The sequence below is a fragment of the Zonotrichia albicollis genome, chromosome 1 (assembly GCF_047830755.1).
Source record: "Zonotrichia albicollis isolate bZonAlb1 chromosome 1, bZonAlb1.hap1, whole genome shotgun sequence".
Classification (NCBI taxonomy): domain Eukaryota; kingdom Metazoa; phylum Chordata; class Aves; order Passeriformes; family Passerellidae; genus Zonotrichia; species Zonotrichia albicollis.
The window spans coordinates 129609796-129628072 of NC_133819.1; the positions used below are offsets into that span (position 1 = coordinate 129609796).

Here is an 18277-nt window from a genome sequence, read left to right on the forward strand (position 1 = left end):
CATGGTTTAGTAGTGGACTTGGCAATGCTATATTTACAGTTGAACTCAATGATTTTAAGGGTGTTTTCCAACCAAAATGATTTCATGATTCTATAAAAAACTGAGATGAATGAGAAGAATAGCATAGAGTACTCTCCATAGCAATAACCATTTGTGGAGCAAGAACTCCAATCTGACTCAACACGTCTGCTTTCAAGGCGTAGCTGTAAAGCCTTACCAAAGTAATTTTTGCTTTCCTCGGGAATGGCAATACTTTGTTATTCCAAACAAATGGTTCTAGTGGAACAGGGTCAATAAACACTTCTCACGGTCTGCAATAGGCACGGCAAAATTACAGCAAAACATCAAAATTGTCCTGTGAATCCCACTTGCTTTTGACAACAGGTAACTATGCAGCAAGAAAACAGGAACTGTAATCGAACAGGAAGTGTCACAAGGAATTTATATGGGGTCCATAATTTTGCATGTACAATTGTGCTTTTTGTGCTCCCACGGTAATTTTTCGGTCTCACTGCTGAAATGCAGATTTGGAGGTCAGAAGCACAGCAGCCGCCAGCTGCCAGAGTACCCCTGTGCTTTACAGACTGCGCTTGGATTCAGGCAGTTTTAGTCAGGGCGGAGAGCCAGGGCACTCAAACACGCACTGGGGTGTCCCGTGTGGGCCGGGGATCGGCGCTGCTCAGCCGCCGGCACATTCACCCTCCCTCCTCCGGATGCGCCCCCAACCCCCGCGGCTGGCGGCGGCTGCCTCGCTGGAACGGGGCGGGCCAAAACTCGGCGGCTGCTGCCCCGACGGGGTGGGAGGGGAGGGAGGAGGTGCCGAAGGAGGAGCCGGAGGAGCGGGCAGGGCGGCGCTGCGCCGAGCGCCGCGGCTTGGGCCCGCCCCCGCCGTCTGGGGGCCGCCGCTCCGCCCCGCTCGCCCGCCCGGCCCGCGGCTGCCGGGAGCGGCTCCATGCGCTCGTGCCGGCAGTGCGCAGCCGCGGCGGAGCCCAGCCGGGAGGAGGAAGCGGCGCGCGGGGAGGGAGGCCGAGGCCGGCGGCGGTGGCGGCTCATGGCTCGGCGGACGGGCGGGCGGCCGAGGCGTGCGGGCCGCTAGCGCTCCCCGAGGCGGCGGCTCCGGCGGGCAAGGGGGCGAGGCGCCGCCGGCCCCTCCTGCGGCGGCGGCGGCAGCTCCGGCTCCGTGTCGGGGGCGCGGCGGTGGCAGCTCCGGCTCCGCGCCGCCTCCCCGCGGGCGGGTGTTATGGCCCCTTGGGGGAGCGCAGAGGGCTCCCCGGCTTGGAGGTCAGCGCAACTCCTGCTCCTCGTCGTCTCCTGCTGCGGTAGGTACCGGGCAGTGACGCCGCCCGTCCGCCGCCGGCTCGCGGGCCGGGAGGCGGCCGCGGGGGAGGGGGAACAAAGCGGCCTTTCTCCCGGCCGGCCGCGGCGGGGTCCCTGGAGCCGCTCAGGACCGCCGCCACGGCCGGCTGCTGTCCCCGTACTTCCCTGCTCTGCCCCCAGCCCCGTCTCCTCCTTCGAACTCGACTGCTCCAAAATACGCTCCGGGGGTTTTTGTTTGTTTTGTTTGGGGTTTTTTGTGTGTTGTTAATTTATTTATTTATTATTTGTGGGGATGGAGGGAAATCTCCTCTGGGAAGTCCTTAAAACTGCGGCCGGGATTCTGGGATTTGGCCCAGCTGCCCCGGGCTTGCCCTCCCGCAGATGTGCGGTGCCGGGAACTCCGGAGTTGGCGCGGGGCCGCACAAACAAGCCAGCCCCAAATCCTCTGAGTCACGAGTAATCCCTGCCTGTGGATAATAGGGATGGATGCTTGGGAGATGTTCCACGTCCGGCCGGGACGCGGCCTGGTGTCGGGGCAGGGCGGCCCCTCCGGGCCGCGGAGTCGGGGGCTGGCACTGGTGATGAGTTTGTGACACATCAGCACAGGCCTGCAAGACCTTCCAGGGACCTTTGCTTCTGCTCAGCCTATCCGCAGTTCATACCTGAAGAGGATTTCATTCCTGGAAATAAACCCATCTTTAAAGTAGAACTGCTAATGAAAAATATTTGTGTAAATGTACTGAGGTTGGTTTTTACAGTGTAAAGGTGGCCCAGTAACACATGACGGATCAAAAACACAGATGCTTGACAAAAAGAGTCGTCTCATGTTTTCTCAGGGAGTTGTGTTTGTTTTATGAAGTGGAGCATAGGTTGTGTCCATGGGCCTCCAGCAGGAGAAGCAGCCTTTGGCACAGAGCTGGGCATGTGCCTTGCCCTGAGGAGGACAGCAACAAGGGCTCTGCTTCAGCAGTTCCTGAAGTAGATGCCTTTGCCCTAAACAAACGATTGAACATCAGAAATTGGAATCTCTTTCAGTGTTGAAGAAGCAAGCTTGTATTTGGAACATCAAGATATTTCAGATTTGCCTTTGCAAAGTGTTATGTCCAGCACATGCCTGTGCTGTAACAATCAGTCCAAACTCTAAAAATGTAGATATACTACATAACCTTGTAGGATTGTTTACCATTTCATATTTATGTGAGTAGAAGAGTAAGGAAGGTTTCTTCAGACAGAGCTACAGCTATGCCAGTACCGGTAACCAAATAGATACACTGGTAAAGTTTAATTTTTGAGTGGGTATATTTGCATGAACAAAGTGGGGTACTGACTTAAATGCATATTAAGTAAAGCAAAAGAATTTCATGTCAAAAGGTAAACTACAAACACAACTGAAAGGGAGTCAGCTAATGGTGGAGCAGGAAGTGGTAGCAAAAATCTCAAGTTTCAATATATTAAGCTGTTCTTCTGTTTGCATACTTAATATACTTAAAAATTAATTCCTGTGAAAAGATTTTTTAACAAACTCAGTGTTCTGGTTTTATTATATTCATCACAGAATTGAAATTAAAAGTCAAAATTATAAGTGTGATATTCCTCTTCAGCCTGACCTAAGTAAAAAGTTTCGAACTGTGATACTGTAACTTAGGTGTTACTGTCAGCATTTCCCTTACAAAAACTTAAATCACAAGCATAATCTTTTGTTAGATAGAAACCAACCAAATTAATTTTTTTCTGGGTAACGCTATTCATAGACCTTTAATGAACACTTTTGAAAGTTCAGCCAAGAAGGCTTCATAAGTTTCTTCTGCCTTGCTAAGAAACACATCCCCATCCATTAGTGCCGCTTCCAGGAAGGAGAAGGTGCTTCTGATTTTGATCAGCATGCTGTGTCACTTCATCCTCATGAGGAATTAGTTTCTCTTAACAGGTTTTGTTAAAAATGTCCTAAGTTCTGACCAGTTTCACTGCTCAAAGGAAAGGAGCTTTATCGTCCCTAGGCTATAGTATCTGAAACAAAAGCAAGCATTTATTGTGTAGCTTTCTCTTTGATTTCAGCCATTTATTTATTTTGAGAGAAAAAAGTGAGACTGGGAGCTATGTCCTATTAAAGCATTTTGACTTCCTGTACAACTGCTTTTTGCTCTTCCAAACTGATTTAGTATTGACATGAATTTGATCAAGACTGCTGTCAGCATAGCTCTGGACTGTAATGTTGATGCTGAGCAGAGCCTTGCAGGTATCATTATGTTAAGGCTTTGAATGCAGTAGGCAGTACCCAAGGTAAATTCATGCCTGGGAAAGCAATGGTGCATCACTTCAGTTGCCTTCCATTATGTAGTTGCACAGCTAAAACGTCTAGAATTTTCTCATAATTAAAATACTAAATTCACCAAGGTTGTTATGTGGGCATTGAGCTCTCCAGAGAATGTTTCTGTTTCCCTGTAGTTGGTGAATTTTCAAACCTTCTTTCTGATGATGACTGTAATTATAAAAATTTGAGAAGGAGGAATACTGATGAGTGAAATATTGGAATAGCACTGACTAACAAGAATTACAGCTTGGTAGGGCATTGGGCAACAGTATTTTTTGGTTTATATTTCCAGCCTTCCTGTTGGCCTTGAGAGTTTTATATCCAAGAAGTAATTGATTTTATGTGTCTCTATATAATCCTGGCCTAGCTTTTACTGGGACAAATATTAAGGCATTTCTGCTTATCTCAAAGGCCATAACAGTTATCTGAGTTTAAAATAGAACCATATGTTGTGCAAGTAATTATTTTAGGGGAAAAAATACTGCTTTAGAAATCAGTCCTGTTCTTGAGGGAAGTATTTTTCAAACCAAAGTTCCATGATTGATCAGCTGTAAATTAAGTAAATCTTGGAATCATAGAATCTAACTGCAAATCCAGCACTGCCAAGTCCATCACTAAACCACGTCCCTGAATGACACATCTACATGTGTTTGAAGTACCTCCAGGGATGCAGATCTTATTTCTTTTTTTTGCTGTAACACGAGCTTCAGTTAGAGAATTGAATTTGTAATGTTACCACTTTGTTTGATTTTTATTTAACTCTTGACAGGATGGTGGTTCATATCTGATTGTACTGTGATGGGGCACTTTCAGGAACAGTTTGTGAGGGATTGGTGTTCAGAGCAGAGGCTGAGTTATGAAAACTCTCTGAGCTGGTATAGTGCAGAAGTTAGGACATGCCTTCCTTTGGAATTGAGTCTGGAAACATGGATATTTGGCTTCTTCAGCTTTCTGAAAATTCAAACTTTATATAGTCTTGACTATATTTGTCACCCAGATATATTAATTTGAATTTCTGTCACACTGAGCAGAAGACTACGGGCAATTTCTATAAAGTTTTGTACAGTTGGTAGCAGTCAGTGCAGCGGTACAGTAGATGAATCTCCCTGCTTCTGACTTCCAGGTGTAAATGTTAGTCAAAAAAATATTTACAGTAATAGGACAGGGACACTAAAAGAGTTCCAAGGTAGAAATGGCATCAGAGAAGGTCAGTCTTAATTATCCTTATCTCTAGGTTGGTCTTTGGTTTGGTGGGTTCCCTTGGAAGCACTAATGACTGAACATTAGTAGAGATCATAAAGGAATTATTCCCCAAAATTGTGATTGAAACAATGTTTTATGTTAGACTACTGAGACTACAGTGCTACTGATATTATTTTACCCTGTTAAAGAAAAACACCTGTATCAGCTTTAAAACATTTAATTTTGGATTAGAACCATTCCAGGTTTCTGTACTACAGATGTTGCTGGAAGTGATAACTATACTGTGTATATAACTCATACTTCATTTGGTTCTTAGGGAAGACAAGTAGAATTGTCATAAAAGTTCACTTGTCAGGACCCAAACTTTACCTGCATGTCAGTTTGTTAATGATGGTGTGAATGAGGAAGAATAAATAGTTTTTTTGGTTTATTCACCTTGTTTGAAATAACAGCCTGAATCATGTAAGCCATTAAAGTCTGCCAGCCAGTTTATTCAATTTTCCAAAGAAGTTGAACTCTAAAGCCAGAACAGACTGTCCTAAAGGAATCACTTGACTTAATAAATTATTATATCTTAAACTCTTGACTTTCAGTCTTTAGTGATATTTTGTGATATACTGAACAGATATTTTGCTAAGCTGTAAATCTTATTATTGGCAAAACCACTGCATTTAATTTATTAGAACAGTTTTGTAGTCCTTTAAGAGAACGTGTTCTAATTTTAACACTGTAGAAATTTGTTGTCTAATAAGTTAATCATATGTCAACTTGTTCAAGTACGTACACATTCAACTGACTGTTCAGAGCCAATATTGCATCTGTAGTCAAAATGTCTATAAGGTTCATGTGGATAATATTTAAAGCAACTTTCATTCAAGTGGAGAAAAAAAAACATATCCTAAACAACGTCATAGCAAAAAGTTTGAAAATTGAATATAAGGTAGTTGGTGTAATTGTTACTATGCAGTAAATGAGAATACTGTCAGCCAGAGAAAGAGCAGAGGTGTACTTGTAACCAGAATCATGACAGAAGCCATCTGACTCCATTCCTGTCATCAGAGCAGAGCATGTAATGAGGCTGGCTTTTTCATCTGTTCTGTCACTGCTAGGAGAGGAAGAGCTCTATTGCATTGGTGTTGGAAGGACCCTACAGGTGAACTTATTTGATTCATTTACTTCAGTCACTGCTGTTTTAATATCAAATAGATGTAAATTGTATCAGTACTATTTTCAACTAAGCACTAAATATTTATTGTTTTGTACTTGGTCTGGCTAAAACTTAAAATTATTATCAGTGTTGTGATTTGTTAGCAGATCTCAAATTTTTAAACTTTGTGCCTTTGGTATATTAGGTACATTCCTTCACACAAAATATACCTTTGACCAAATTCCTCAAGTTTCCCAAGGTGTAGACATTATTTCCATACTTACTAAGTATAATTCACTAATTTCCTTACAGGTTTTTGAAAAATTCATGGGTACTGTTTGTACTGTGTAAATAGTGTGGTTTTGTTTTGTTAGATGTCTCTTCATTTTCTAGTTTTAGTGTTCCATTTATACTGTCCCAGATAGTTAATGATTATGTTAAAATACTGGAACAGCTGAGATATCTAGCTAGGCAGTAATTGAGAGAGTGTGATTTGTTGACACCCTGGGATGTTTTTAGCTTGTATGCATTTCAGAATTACTATCTGTGGTGTTTTTGCAGTGCCAGTTATTACTTGAGGTGTTTGTGGTTGGCAAAATTGAGCCTCCATAGTTTACATGGTTTTAAGAAAACACTGAGTACCAGTGCATTGGGTACTAAAAAATTTGGTTGTAGATTTGAGTTCCTGTGTTTATCCCCCCAGTAGAAATAATTGCTCAGACTGGTTTATGATGTATGATACCATACTCTGAGGTATTGCGAAGTATTTGTGTTGTTCTGTGTTACTTTTTTGTTCCCTATACTTGATTTTTTGATGCAGTTGTTACTTCACTGATGATTCATTATGCAAAGCTATACAATTGTTTTGAAATACACACTATTGATTCTTGTGAGTATCTAAGTTAAAACTACTGAATTCAGCATAATTGGCAGATCAGTGCAAACACTTCAAAAACGCCCTAATATAAGTTGTGGTTCGGACTTGTTTCTCTGAACAGCTGCTTTAAATTTGGATATACTGTTAACTTTTGATACATTGTAATCATGGTAGTGGTGTCTTCTTATCAAGGCTAGCATATTTATTAGCTATGTACTATATTTTTTTTCCTGCTATTCTATTTGACACTGAATTTTAGGTTATGAGGGAATTTCTGCATATTTTTCTCAGCTATTTAGTGAGGAGCAACTTTTTGTAACTAGTCAGGAAGTTAGCAAGCAAAATTAGAGCCTCCCCAAAATTAAGGAAGCTTACAAGTAGAGCAAGTTTCAAAGGGGGGAAGGGAGTCACACAAAACAGTTTGGTTTAGTACCTTGAATCAAGGTGGTCTCTCACTTAAGCATCTTGTGAGTTTTGGTACTTACAGGACTTTCCCAGATACATTTATTTGGTCGCGGAATTTTTTTTGTGCAAGAAAGCTCAATGTGGTTACACTCAGTAAATCATAAATTCCGCAAAGCAATGAAAGTGAACTAGTGAACTCTCCTGGGCACTGTTTCTCTGTGAGGGGAAAGTACATTTGAACTAATATACATTGAAACTGCATGTTTCACCCATGTGATTGTGTGTAATTCATGACTACCCTTTGCTTAACCTTGCAGATGTTTCCTCTGCGAAGTGGAAGCCCCTGGGACTGGCTGTGGGTAACCAGAGCAGACATGCAAAGTCAGTTGTAGCCATATAACAGTAGAGTGATCCTCTAACAAGCAGTGTGAGCGCACTTTGGCACGTATTAAAAGTGTCTGTAATGAAGTTCCTTGTATTTAAAAGTTAAGAAAAAATTAGTCTGCTAGAGAGTCCTGTATCTTGGTTTTATTACTCCAGATTTGTATGCATGTATTGGGAGATAGAGATAAGTCCCTCTGTAAGTACAGAAGGATTGTGAGAATAGTTACTTTGTGGAAAAAATAATATTTTCTTCTAATTTATATCTAGTGTTACTAGAAGTAATTTTGTTCTAGTCAATAGTGTATCTTGAAAATTTAATGATCCTACTCATTTAAGGAGCTGCTGCTTTAGAAAGAACTTTTCAATAACTGAAGGCAAGCAGTGTACCACAGAAAAATGAAATCTTGTTTGATGTGCCTTGTAGTGGGAAGGCACACACATTCATATGCTCTGACTTCTTGATTTTAGCTGTATATGAATTTTCATAAGACTTTGCTTAATATCTTTTTTCCTATACTTCACAAAGTGTATTATCATTCAATGAATTAGTATTCTCTGGTAGGGTGTTTTCCTTCTAGAAAATTGTATGGAATAGCTCAAATAATAGCTTCCATTGGGGATATTGTAGTAACTAGGGCTGAGATAATGAATACATCACATGCAGTAAACAAATCCATATATATGTGCTTCTCTTATCACATAGATTTAAGTGGAGAATTTAACCTTCCCTTTCTTTATTTCCTGCACATAGAGTTCAACAGAGTAATTTTCAAACAGAGATTCATTTTAGAGTCCTAATTAATGTGGATTTTTTGTTTGTAATATTGTTGTATTTACTTATAGTAAATACAACAATATTACAAACAAAAAAAGCACCTTCATTTTACCAAAGAATTGCATTTTTCCATTTGCTGTCTTCTAGAGAAGTGCTTAGGGAGAGTGCAGAGGGATTTAACTCAAAATGTGTGTTTAAACAACTTGAAATATTTGTAGCTGGAGTTGAGAGAAGACATTTTTTCCAATTTTTAGTTTTTTAAAGGTATGGAGGAAGAACATATGTCCTTTCCATGATCTAAACATCAGTTAAAGTTACCTGAGAGAGATGTCTACTCCTAAGTCAGGAAGATGAATGACATCAGACACATGACGCTTGATCACAGCAACTTGCAGCTGGAAGCACTGACGGGGATGGATTTGGGTGATTGTATAATTAGCAGAAATAGCTTCCTTGTCAGGGCACCTCCCATTTGTCATGTTTCCTATCGAAAGGTACTGAACAAGCAGTCGATTCCATGGCTAAAGTTCAGCTGGTGTCTGTGGTTGGAGAGATTCATGATGACAGAAGAGCTGGCATGGCAAGGGAGGGAAAGATTGGGATATCTTGTCAAGGCACATTCACAGCTAAAGGTGGCAGAAATGTTTTTCAGAGTGGAATAGGAGGCCAAGATGTCTACAAGAACAGCTGTTTTGTAAGAGGCTGGGCAAATAGAGGGAAGGAAAGGAACCATTCTTTTATTTTGAGGGTATTACGGTGCCTGAGTGAGCATCTAATCAGTCTAAAAGGTTACTCTTATGGGCAAGGAAAGAAAAGGTTTTGAATGCAGAAAGAGCTTGGAAATTGCTTGAGATCTTGATCTCTGGCTGTCCAAGTATTCTCAGGCAGAGGGGTATTACAGGAACATTAGATTCCTGCATTTGACCTGTACTTTAGCAAATAAGTGAATAAACAACTAGTAGAGATCTTTGAACATTTTGTAATTCAGCAAATGGTTTTTGTCAATATTTTTAAGCTTCCATTTTTGTGATCCCTTTTCTGGCTGATACTGGCATTTGGCATTTCTGCACTCCAGCAGCTTTACTGGAGGATGTGCTTGGGAGCTGCATGTTTATAGAGTCCAGCTACTAATAACCTACCTCCCTGTTGTTGCTCATCCAGCTAATGCTGTTTCCAGTGCCTGTTGCCTAGGTGTTGTGTAGTTTGTCTCACTTCAATTCCAGATTTTAAATTATCTGTTGTGTCTGTCATCTATGCATACAGTAACAAAGCCTCAGTGGATTCACAGTTCTCATGCACATGACAGTCCAATATTCCACAGCTGAGAGATAATGTCACTAACTTCTTTTTAGGTCCTCAACACTAGCTTTCCAGTTTTCCTCATCTGTTGTGGAAATGTGGGATAGTACAGAGGCCATTTGCCTTTACACTGTAGATGAGTAAGGCCTGAGGGAAAGAACTATACCTTTGTTGTCTTGCCATACTGAGGAGCAGAGTCCACTTTCCCCACTGTCACTTGGAATTGCAAAGCTTGTGTGAAGAGCTGTAGTGGGCTGATTCTGACTGAATACCAGGCACCCACAAAAGCCACTCTTTAGCTCCCTTCTTCAACTGGACAGGGTAGAGAATGTATAACAAAGGGCTGATGGGTTGAGATAAGGTCCTTAAGAGAGCTCACTCACCAAATATGGTCATAGACCAAACAGACTCGAGTTAGAGATATTAACTGCATTTAACAAAATTAGAGCAGGAAAATGAGAAGTAAAAACAGACCTTAAAACACCATCCCCCACCCTTCCCTCTTTATTAGCTCTACCTCATCTCAACCAGTGGCACAGGAAGACAGGGAATAGGGTTTAGGTCAGTTCATCCCTGCTGCTGCTCAGGGAGAGGAGTCCTCCTTCTGCTTCAGGATAGGGCTCCTTGCACGAGAGACAGTTCTCCATGAACTTCTCCACTTCTCCGCAGGCAATAGTGGGAACTGCTGCATCATGGGCCATTCTTCATTGGGGTGCAGTCCTTAAAGAGCAGCCTACTCCAGCCTGGATTCCCCACAGGGTCACAAGTCCTAGCAGGAAACCTTCTCCAGTGTGAGCTTCTCTCTTCATGGGGTTGCAGATCCCTGCCAGGAGCCTGCTCCAGCATGGACCTCCCATGGTGTCACAGACTCCTCTGAACATCTGCCTGCTGCAGTGTGGGTCTCCTCCAGCGGTGCAGGTGGATCTCTGCATCCCTGTGCTCCTCCATGGGCTGCAGGGGCACAGCTGCCTCACCCCGGGCTGGCTGCACCGTGATCTGCTGAGGAATCTCCTGGCTCCTGGACACAGTGGAAGCTTCCAGCAGATCTTGTGGAAAGCCAACTCCTGTAACCAACCCCCTGCTACCAAAACTTGGCCATGTAAACCCAATATAGGTGCTTTTAAGGTTCATGAGGAGTTTTCCTGGAATAAGCAATCCTAATCATGCAGATTAGTAGGAGCAGCAGTGCAACTGTCCTACACAGTGATGACATCCTTGAAGTCAAATCTGCCCAGAGAGTAAAGTTAAAGTCATTGCTGAGGAGTCCCTCACTCCTACAGAACAGGAAGTTTTATTGGGGCTTAATAGTGACTTTTTTTGAATTAATATCTTGAAATATTCAGCTGTACATCAGTCTTAAAATGTTACATAACAGCATGGGAGCCAGGAATATGTATGTGAAAATTAAGTTAATAGGTCTGTGTTTGACTTCCTTTCACTAGTTTTCTGAAACCATCTGTATTTTGAAGCTTTACAAAGGAGGTCTATCTGAAGTCTGAGATAGCAGTTTCAAGTGTTGGTCGTGAAGGAATTCGGCATAAAATATGAAAGTTTTCAGAAATGATTGATGATTAAAATAAAGCTGAATTTAAGTTTTTAATCTGAAGTCTTACTGACCATACTGCACATTTGAGAGCCAATAAAGTGCTCAAAGTATCTAATTTGAAATAAACAAGTGCAGTTTCTCAGGCATGTGTGTTGCTCAACTAAAATGATCACATGAAACAATTTTTTTTGAGGGAGATGAGTTAATGTGGTTGCAAGGAGGTCTGAACTAGCTTTAAACTTGTTTGAATGTGGTGTATAAATTACTGAACATAAGGATCATGGCGTTAGATTCTTACTAAGCAACTCCTTTATGCCTGTACAGAAATACATTGTACTTTGATGTATTTTTGAAGTGTCTTGATGATACTTAAATTTATTTAGACAGGTAATCAGAGTTTGATTTGCACTTTATAGAGTTCCATTGTCCTGGGAGTGCTTTTCTCCCAGATCTGGAAATCTGCTCTTAAACAGGAATGATATGTACTTAAATTAGCAATATACTTCATTATATAAAGGCAGATAAATAGGAATTTGAACGTGTAGGCATTATGTCTGACATTGATCTTGTACTTGTCACCATACTGTGTCACATTTTTTGCTATTTTAAAATACAGTGCCTCCCTTTAAAAAGGCCGTAGGAGCAAGTGCTGAATTTTGTTATCAGGTTGGCTTTTAATAGAGTGAAATGTATGTAAAATGAAAGTATTTTTTTACCCTTTATTTTACAGCTGAATTAATGCATTGAGGCCTCCTCTTCCAGCTACATCTCCTAAAAAGGAAAGCCATAACTGTTGGAACCTTAGAACTGTTCAGATGCAGAATAAAGTATCACCTGTTGCAGCATTTAAAAAACCCAAAGCATGTGTGACACCTATACAGTGGTGAGGACAAGGGCAGACAGAAATGCCATCAGTGTGGCTGCCTTTAGGCACAGTAAGCCTAACCAGTTACCTTCCGGGGACTGAACCAGCTCAAGTACTTTGAATGAATACACAAATGTCTTGAGAAATCCCAAACACTGATAATGGCAGATTCCATCTAAAAGTTACCATGTAGTGTCAGTTCTTAGCCTCTGAGTACTTCTGTAGATGATCCAGAAAGAAAAGGGAGTAAATAGTCAAGTGGATAACAAGCAGAGTGAAGTATAAACAGTGTAACAATTTGCAAGTATGCTGTCTTCACAACATCTGCTTTATCACAAATAAGCCTTACTCTTCAGTTTTGTAATCTCTATCAATTTGAAATTTCTCCCTCATTGTAGAAAGTTGTATATGTATCTACCATCAATAACAGATGAAGAATGAAAAACTCTGGTACAATGAAATATTCCATGTTTTCTTTATACTTGTTTTCCAGAACTGAACCTGTTCTTGAGATACCCTTTTTGTTTGTCAAAGAGCCAACACACAGCAAAGCCAATGCCCTTAAACTGTGACTTACTATTATTATTCATTAGACAAAGTTACCAGTAAGGAATTGTAAGGGATGTAATCTGCTTTCATCAATGCAAAAGTGTAACAGTGCTTTTCATGTGCATTGAAAAGACTCTGCATCCAAAAGAATACAACTGCCTGTCAAGTTTGGTAAATGGTATTAACATAAGAAAGTAATGTATTTTTCACTTAGCTCTTTTTCCAAAGCATTCTTCATCTCTTTCTTCAAAAAAACACACTTTTTTCTTTCTTTTTTTTTTTTTTTTCAGTCTTACACAGGTTGAATGAGTGTCCCAACAAATGGCTGTTGTTTCTTTCCCTATCTGGCTGTTAACTTCTCATGTGATCTCTCTTTATAAAGGCGTATGTATGTACCTGGTGGTGACTTGCTGGTACTGAGCTTTCTTCTCAAAAATAGGCTTACTCCAAAAGCGTGCTATAAACTTCACTTACATGTGAATTTACTGTGCTCCAAGATGTGACACAGTTGGTAGCAAACCTTCAGTAAATATTTTTGTTTTGATATATTCTTTGCATAATCTTCTAAAAGCCCTTTACTATCTAAATAAAGTTTAATAATTAAGATAGACTAATACTGACAGTATTCCTGTAAAGTATGTTGAGCAAGGTAGAAATGAAGCACAGAAAATAAGTAGCTGTTTCATGATTGTGCATGCATAGAGTTTGTTGCTCCACATTTCTGATCCTATACTGTGCGAGTGAACCGGGGAATCTTGATTTGGTGTAATTTAAGGCAGAATCAGTGTGGGAAAAGACAGGCTTATTAAAGGAATGCGAGGCAACAGGAGCATGACTTAATGATCTGAACTCCTCTGCAGAGAAGTCTCAATTCTCAGTGTAGGAAGATTAGTCTGGCCCTTAGAGGGAAGATAGAGAATGAAAAGTTGTCCTAAATTATTTAAATGCCAACAGTGTCCTTCTGGGAAATACCCAGTTGCTGAGTTTTGTTATGGAAGTGGAAATAGGTTACTTTCAGAGCAGTGTCTGTTCTACTTTATTTAAAACTCCAGCTCTTATCCTTGTCTGGTTTTACAGTTGTTACTAACAACTGATTTCCTCTCATCTGCTTGTTAGAAACACAGTCTATTGTATAGTTCAGCTGTGTTTAAGTGAGTGGATGCAGAGTGCTTTAAGAGTTCTAGTGATGATCTGCTGCTGCTGCTTAAAGAGCTCCTTCAGACCACATACATTTTCTTGGAAGCAGAGGTAGAACATTCTTTATCATGGATTACTGTATTCTTTGTGGAATCTGTTACACTTAGTAACAAATCAACAATGAATCCCTATATGTTGGAATACATATAGAAATGTTTTGCCAAACGTAGAAATAGTCCAAAGTGTTTGGAAGTTGTGGGGAGTGTGCAGATATGCACAGCTGAGTGATCCACAGGAAGTGAAGCTTGAATGGATAGTTAAATTGTTGGGTAACAGTGAATATACTCAAATTAAACAACTGAAGTGTCTCTTGGAAGATGAGGTGAACTGGATGGACAAAGGAGCAAGCAGTTATTACGTAACTTGACATTCAGTCGTCTGGTGTTTATCAGAATTCTGCTTGTCAGGGTTATCCACAGAGAGAGTTAATTTTTTTTTTAATATTATCCCATATATTTTAATAAGTTCTTTTTAGGAAACTGGATTGCAGAAAGAAATAGTTGTTTTAAAATACCCTTAGGAAGTTAATGGCTTGTGTAAACAAGTAGTGAGAATGTTTTTTGATCAAGAAAAGCATAGATCTGAAAAGCTTGTGCCAAAGAGGTGAGGTGTACTAGGTGTAGGGATAGCATACTGAAAGGTAATTATAAATATGAATGTAAGGGTATATGGTGATAAGCATTTTGGAAATACCTGTTAGATGGCATTCTCTTCTCCAAGGTGTTCATTCCTCTTACTATGTTTAACCCTCACTTCCTATTTGTGCTTTTGTCGTTGGAAGCCTGCCCTAGAGCAAATGTGTGTGTGTTTGTTTGTTTGTGTGTGTGTGTGTTTGTTATTCCTGGCTGCCTGCTCCCCCCCCCAGGAACTGATGAATGGTTTGGCAAGTTTCTTTGAACCTCCTTTCCTAGTTCTGCTGGTGGGATAGGCATGTGGGTGAGCCTGAGAACAGGAGTATTAGAAATGGGCAGCCTCACGCTGGCCTTGTTGAAGCTGAGGGAGATGATATGGTTCTAAGTACAGCTGTGTTTCAGTGAAAGGAGGAAGCTTATTTCTTTGTCATTCATCTCCATAGGCTTTTCCGTGAAAAAGGGAGAGTGGGCCAATTCACACCTCTGTAAACCTATTTCACTATCTGACTCCTGAAAACCTCTTTGCTCTTTTGAATTGCAGTGAAATTGCCTCTAAAACATGATGGTTCAGTGTGCAATGTACCACCATATTTGAGTTAATTTGACCCTGAGATAAACATGTAACATGAATTTTATAGATGTTTCCAATTCTTTGCAAAGCACTTTGATAGAAATTATGGTTCTGCTGCCCAGGACTACGTGGATGTAGTTGACAGACAGATGGGAATATCTGTGCATATTTAAGAAGGAAATCTGGATGTAGTTCAGATTTCATGTTACAGGAAAGAATGAAAGATTCTTGAAGGCTTAGAGCTACTGTAATATAATAAAATTTGGGGGTTTGTGGCCAATAAAATGTGAGACTTTCTCTTACCAACTACTGAGAGTAGGCACAGAAAGTGCCTTTAGGGTCATACAAACAAGCCTTCATTTGTAAGCGGTGGCATCTGTGAGTAACTGTGATCCTTAAGTTTCTGTGACAAATACTTGATATGTAGAAAGCCAAAACCAGAATCCATATAGCAAATTACTTGTGTGTCTACTTTAACACAGTTATAGATTTTCAGGGGTAATTTGTGAGTCTCAGGAATGTAGTTTGATAGTAGAAAATTACGTACTTAAGTGTTTTGAAACAGTCTTTGTTGTGTTCTCTTCAACCAATGTTAGGTATACTATGGCTGTCTTGAGCTTGAGCGGTACTCTACTGAACTGCAGTAGAGTACAGCTCAAACTGTCTATCCAGTGAGATGCTTATCTAGCTCTACAGAAAGGATTTTATTTTTCTTTATTTTGCAATTGTGGAGTCATCGTACTATCCAACACTCATGTTTGTAGTGACTAATAATAGAAGATTATATTTATCTTTTCTAACTACTGGGAACCCCCATGGCAAGAGGCTGTGGTACCCTACAGTCCTGCGCAATAAGAGAAACAGTATTCTGGCTGTCAGAAGTGCACTTGTTTCTAGTGCATGTAAAAGTGGTAATGTTAACTGTGCTTATCTTAGAATTACTGTATTAGAAGTGTTTTCACGTACTCTCTCTTGTCTCTGTTACTACCTCCAGGACAATCAATGTAATTCAGGATTTCCAAACATTTCCTGAAAGAGACAAGCCTTTCCCTTTGGTGCTCAGAATTTTGTACTTTTTTCTCAGTGACTTGGGAGAGAGCAGGAAGGTGAAGCGCAATGAGGGGATGGTTGTTAGTACAGGATAGCTGTATGTCAGTTCTGTTTCACTTGGCTTTACTCTGTTGTTGTTCTGTATTTCTTTAGTCCCGATAGCTTTATCACTTATGAACATTACTCAAGGCTAGTCATTCTTTCCTTTGTGCTTCCCATCACCTGGGTAGTTCTGTCCATGGGAAACACAAAGTCATCATATGTGCTTTCTTTAACCCCACCTATCTCTGCTGTGCTTCCTGTAAAGCACAGCCATTTGATTATGTTTTGGAACATGGTGGGCTGAGATTTCCAGTTTTTACAGAGCAATGAGGTCTGTGGAGCAAGAGTTGTTTTTCTTGTTTGTGCAGTTCCTGACACAATAAAGCTATAATAATGAGAAAAGCTTATTTTACTGTTACAGGAAAAATAGCCATGCAGTGATATGTTACTGTATCATGAGCCAAGTAAAGAAAACTCCAAATTTATCACAAATTTATTTTGAAAATTTATTTCTAAGATACTCCATGGTGTTTGAAATAAAACAAGTGTACTCATGCTCATGTGTGAGGTACAGCACCAGCATTATTCTTGCAGGACAAGAATCACAGGATTTATAGCAAATAGCATGGAAGGGAAGGAGGAAGAAAGGAAAAGATCTTTTCAAAGAGAGGGAGACAATTTGGGTCTTAGTGATATGCATCTATTTGTCTATTGATTTAAAATTTTTTTGAATACATATAGACAGTTTCCAGACTTCTAAAAAATTATCCATGAGGCTCCCAGGACTTTCCTATTTGGAATCAATGACTTGAATTAATGCAGTAGCTGTAGTGGAGTTTTCTCAAACAAGAATATAGATCTTGCATAAAACACTGGAGACAAAATAATTTTTACTAAATCATAAATTTTATTCACCACTTCCCTTATCATGTTTGCTTTGATGGATCAAGTCTATTTGAACAAAAGAATCTAAAAATATCAAGGGTGCCCTGCACAGAATACTTTCATGGGTGCTGAGTGTATCCATTTAAGTATGTGCACACATGTTAATGTTAGGAGTATGCTTTAGCAATTTCAAGATCTGATTCTTATTTAAAGAAGCTACTAATCTGGGTAAAATCATGTCTTGCAGGCCATCTATCTTCTATTAATGTCTTGTGTTTTTTTACTTGTTGCCATTCACAGTAGGTTTTGAGGAATGCAGTATGTTATGACCATCAAGTTGTAGCAAGTTCATCTCTACTTCTTCCTGAGTCCTGAGGATATTTAATAAGCAGCACTGTTTAGACAACTCTAGAAAGTTAGTGTAGCTAATTAATAACCTTTCCTATCATAGCAATTGAAATTTCCCAGCTGACATTGTTAGAGCAAGAGCTGTGTCAATTCAATAGCGAGAACAGAAGCTCCTGTGGTTGTCTTTAAACTCAGTGACATCTCCACTTCTGTCTGCTGTAACTAGAGTAGATCAAATAGCTCGTAATAAATAATGAAATTAATTTTGCACAAGGTTGTTTGCATGTGATTAACAAAAAGTATTGTTTCACACATGTTGAAGGGACAGGGAAAAAAGGTGCATTGCCTTAGATGTAATGCACCCCCTTTCCCCCTTTGGTTGTGCCTTTTCACACTGGGTGCACAATGGGTGCAGGGTTACACTGTGCAATGTTACTTCTACATTTTAATTAGTTCAGTGAAGCATTAACAAGGGACCAAGAGTATGTCTTGTGTTACTGGAAGGTAGCTGGGCAGACAGCGTGACACTTGGTTTAAGTTCAGTTTCAGTGTCAATAGGTGCGTGGGGTCTAAAAACTCCAGGTACCACACTATGCATAAACAAGTCTGCACAAGTGTTTGCAAGGTCTGTAATTTCAGTGAATTTTTTCATACATTAAAGGAAATGAGTTTTCTTGGGAACTTTACAGTACTTTTTAATTCTATCAGTAAGAAAACAAAACACATTAAAAAGTAAAAAAGTTGTCAAAATCAAAGTTCTATTTCTAGTAATAATAGGAAGAAAGAAAGAAAACAGTTTTATCTTTCAAGTGAGGATATTTTTCTTAGATGCAATAAACATGCAGTGTTTTTATGATGTTTATATTTGATATAT

The 18277-nt window shown here is 40.2% G+C and overlaps 1 protein-coding gene across 1 annotated transcript in view; it reads left to right on the plus strand.

Moving 5' to 3' along the window:
* Positions 1-879: 879 nt before the first annotated feature.
* Positions 880-18277, plus strand: part of LRP12 (LDL receptor related protein 12) — a 49354-nt gene continuing 31956 nt past the window's right edge. The window contains exon 1 of the mRNA XM_074553653.1: positions 880-1319. Coding sequence (XP_074409754.1) covers positions 1241-1319 — 79 coding nt within the window. The 5' untranslated portion in view covers positions 880-1240. The remainder of the gene's footprint in view (positions 1320-18277) is intronic.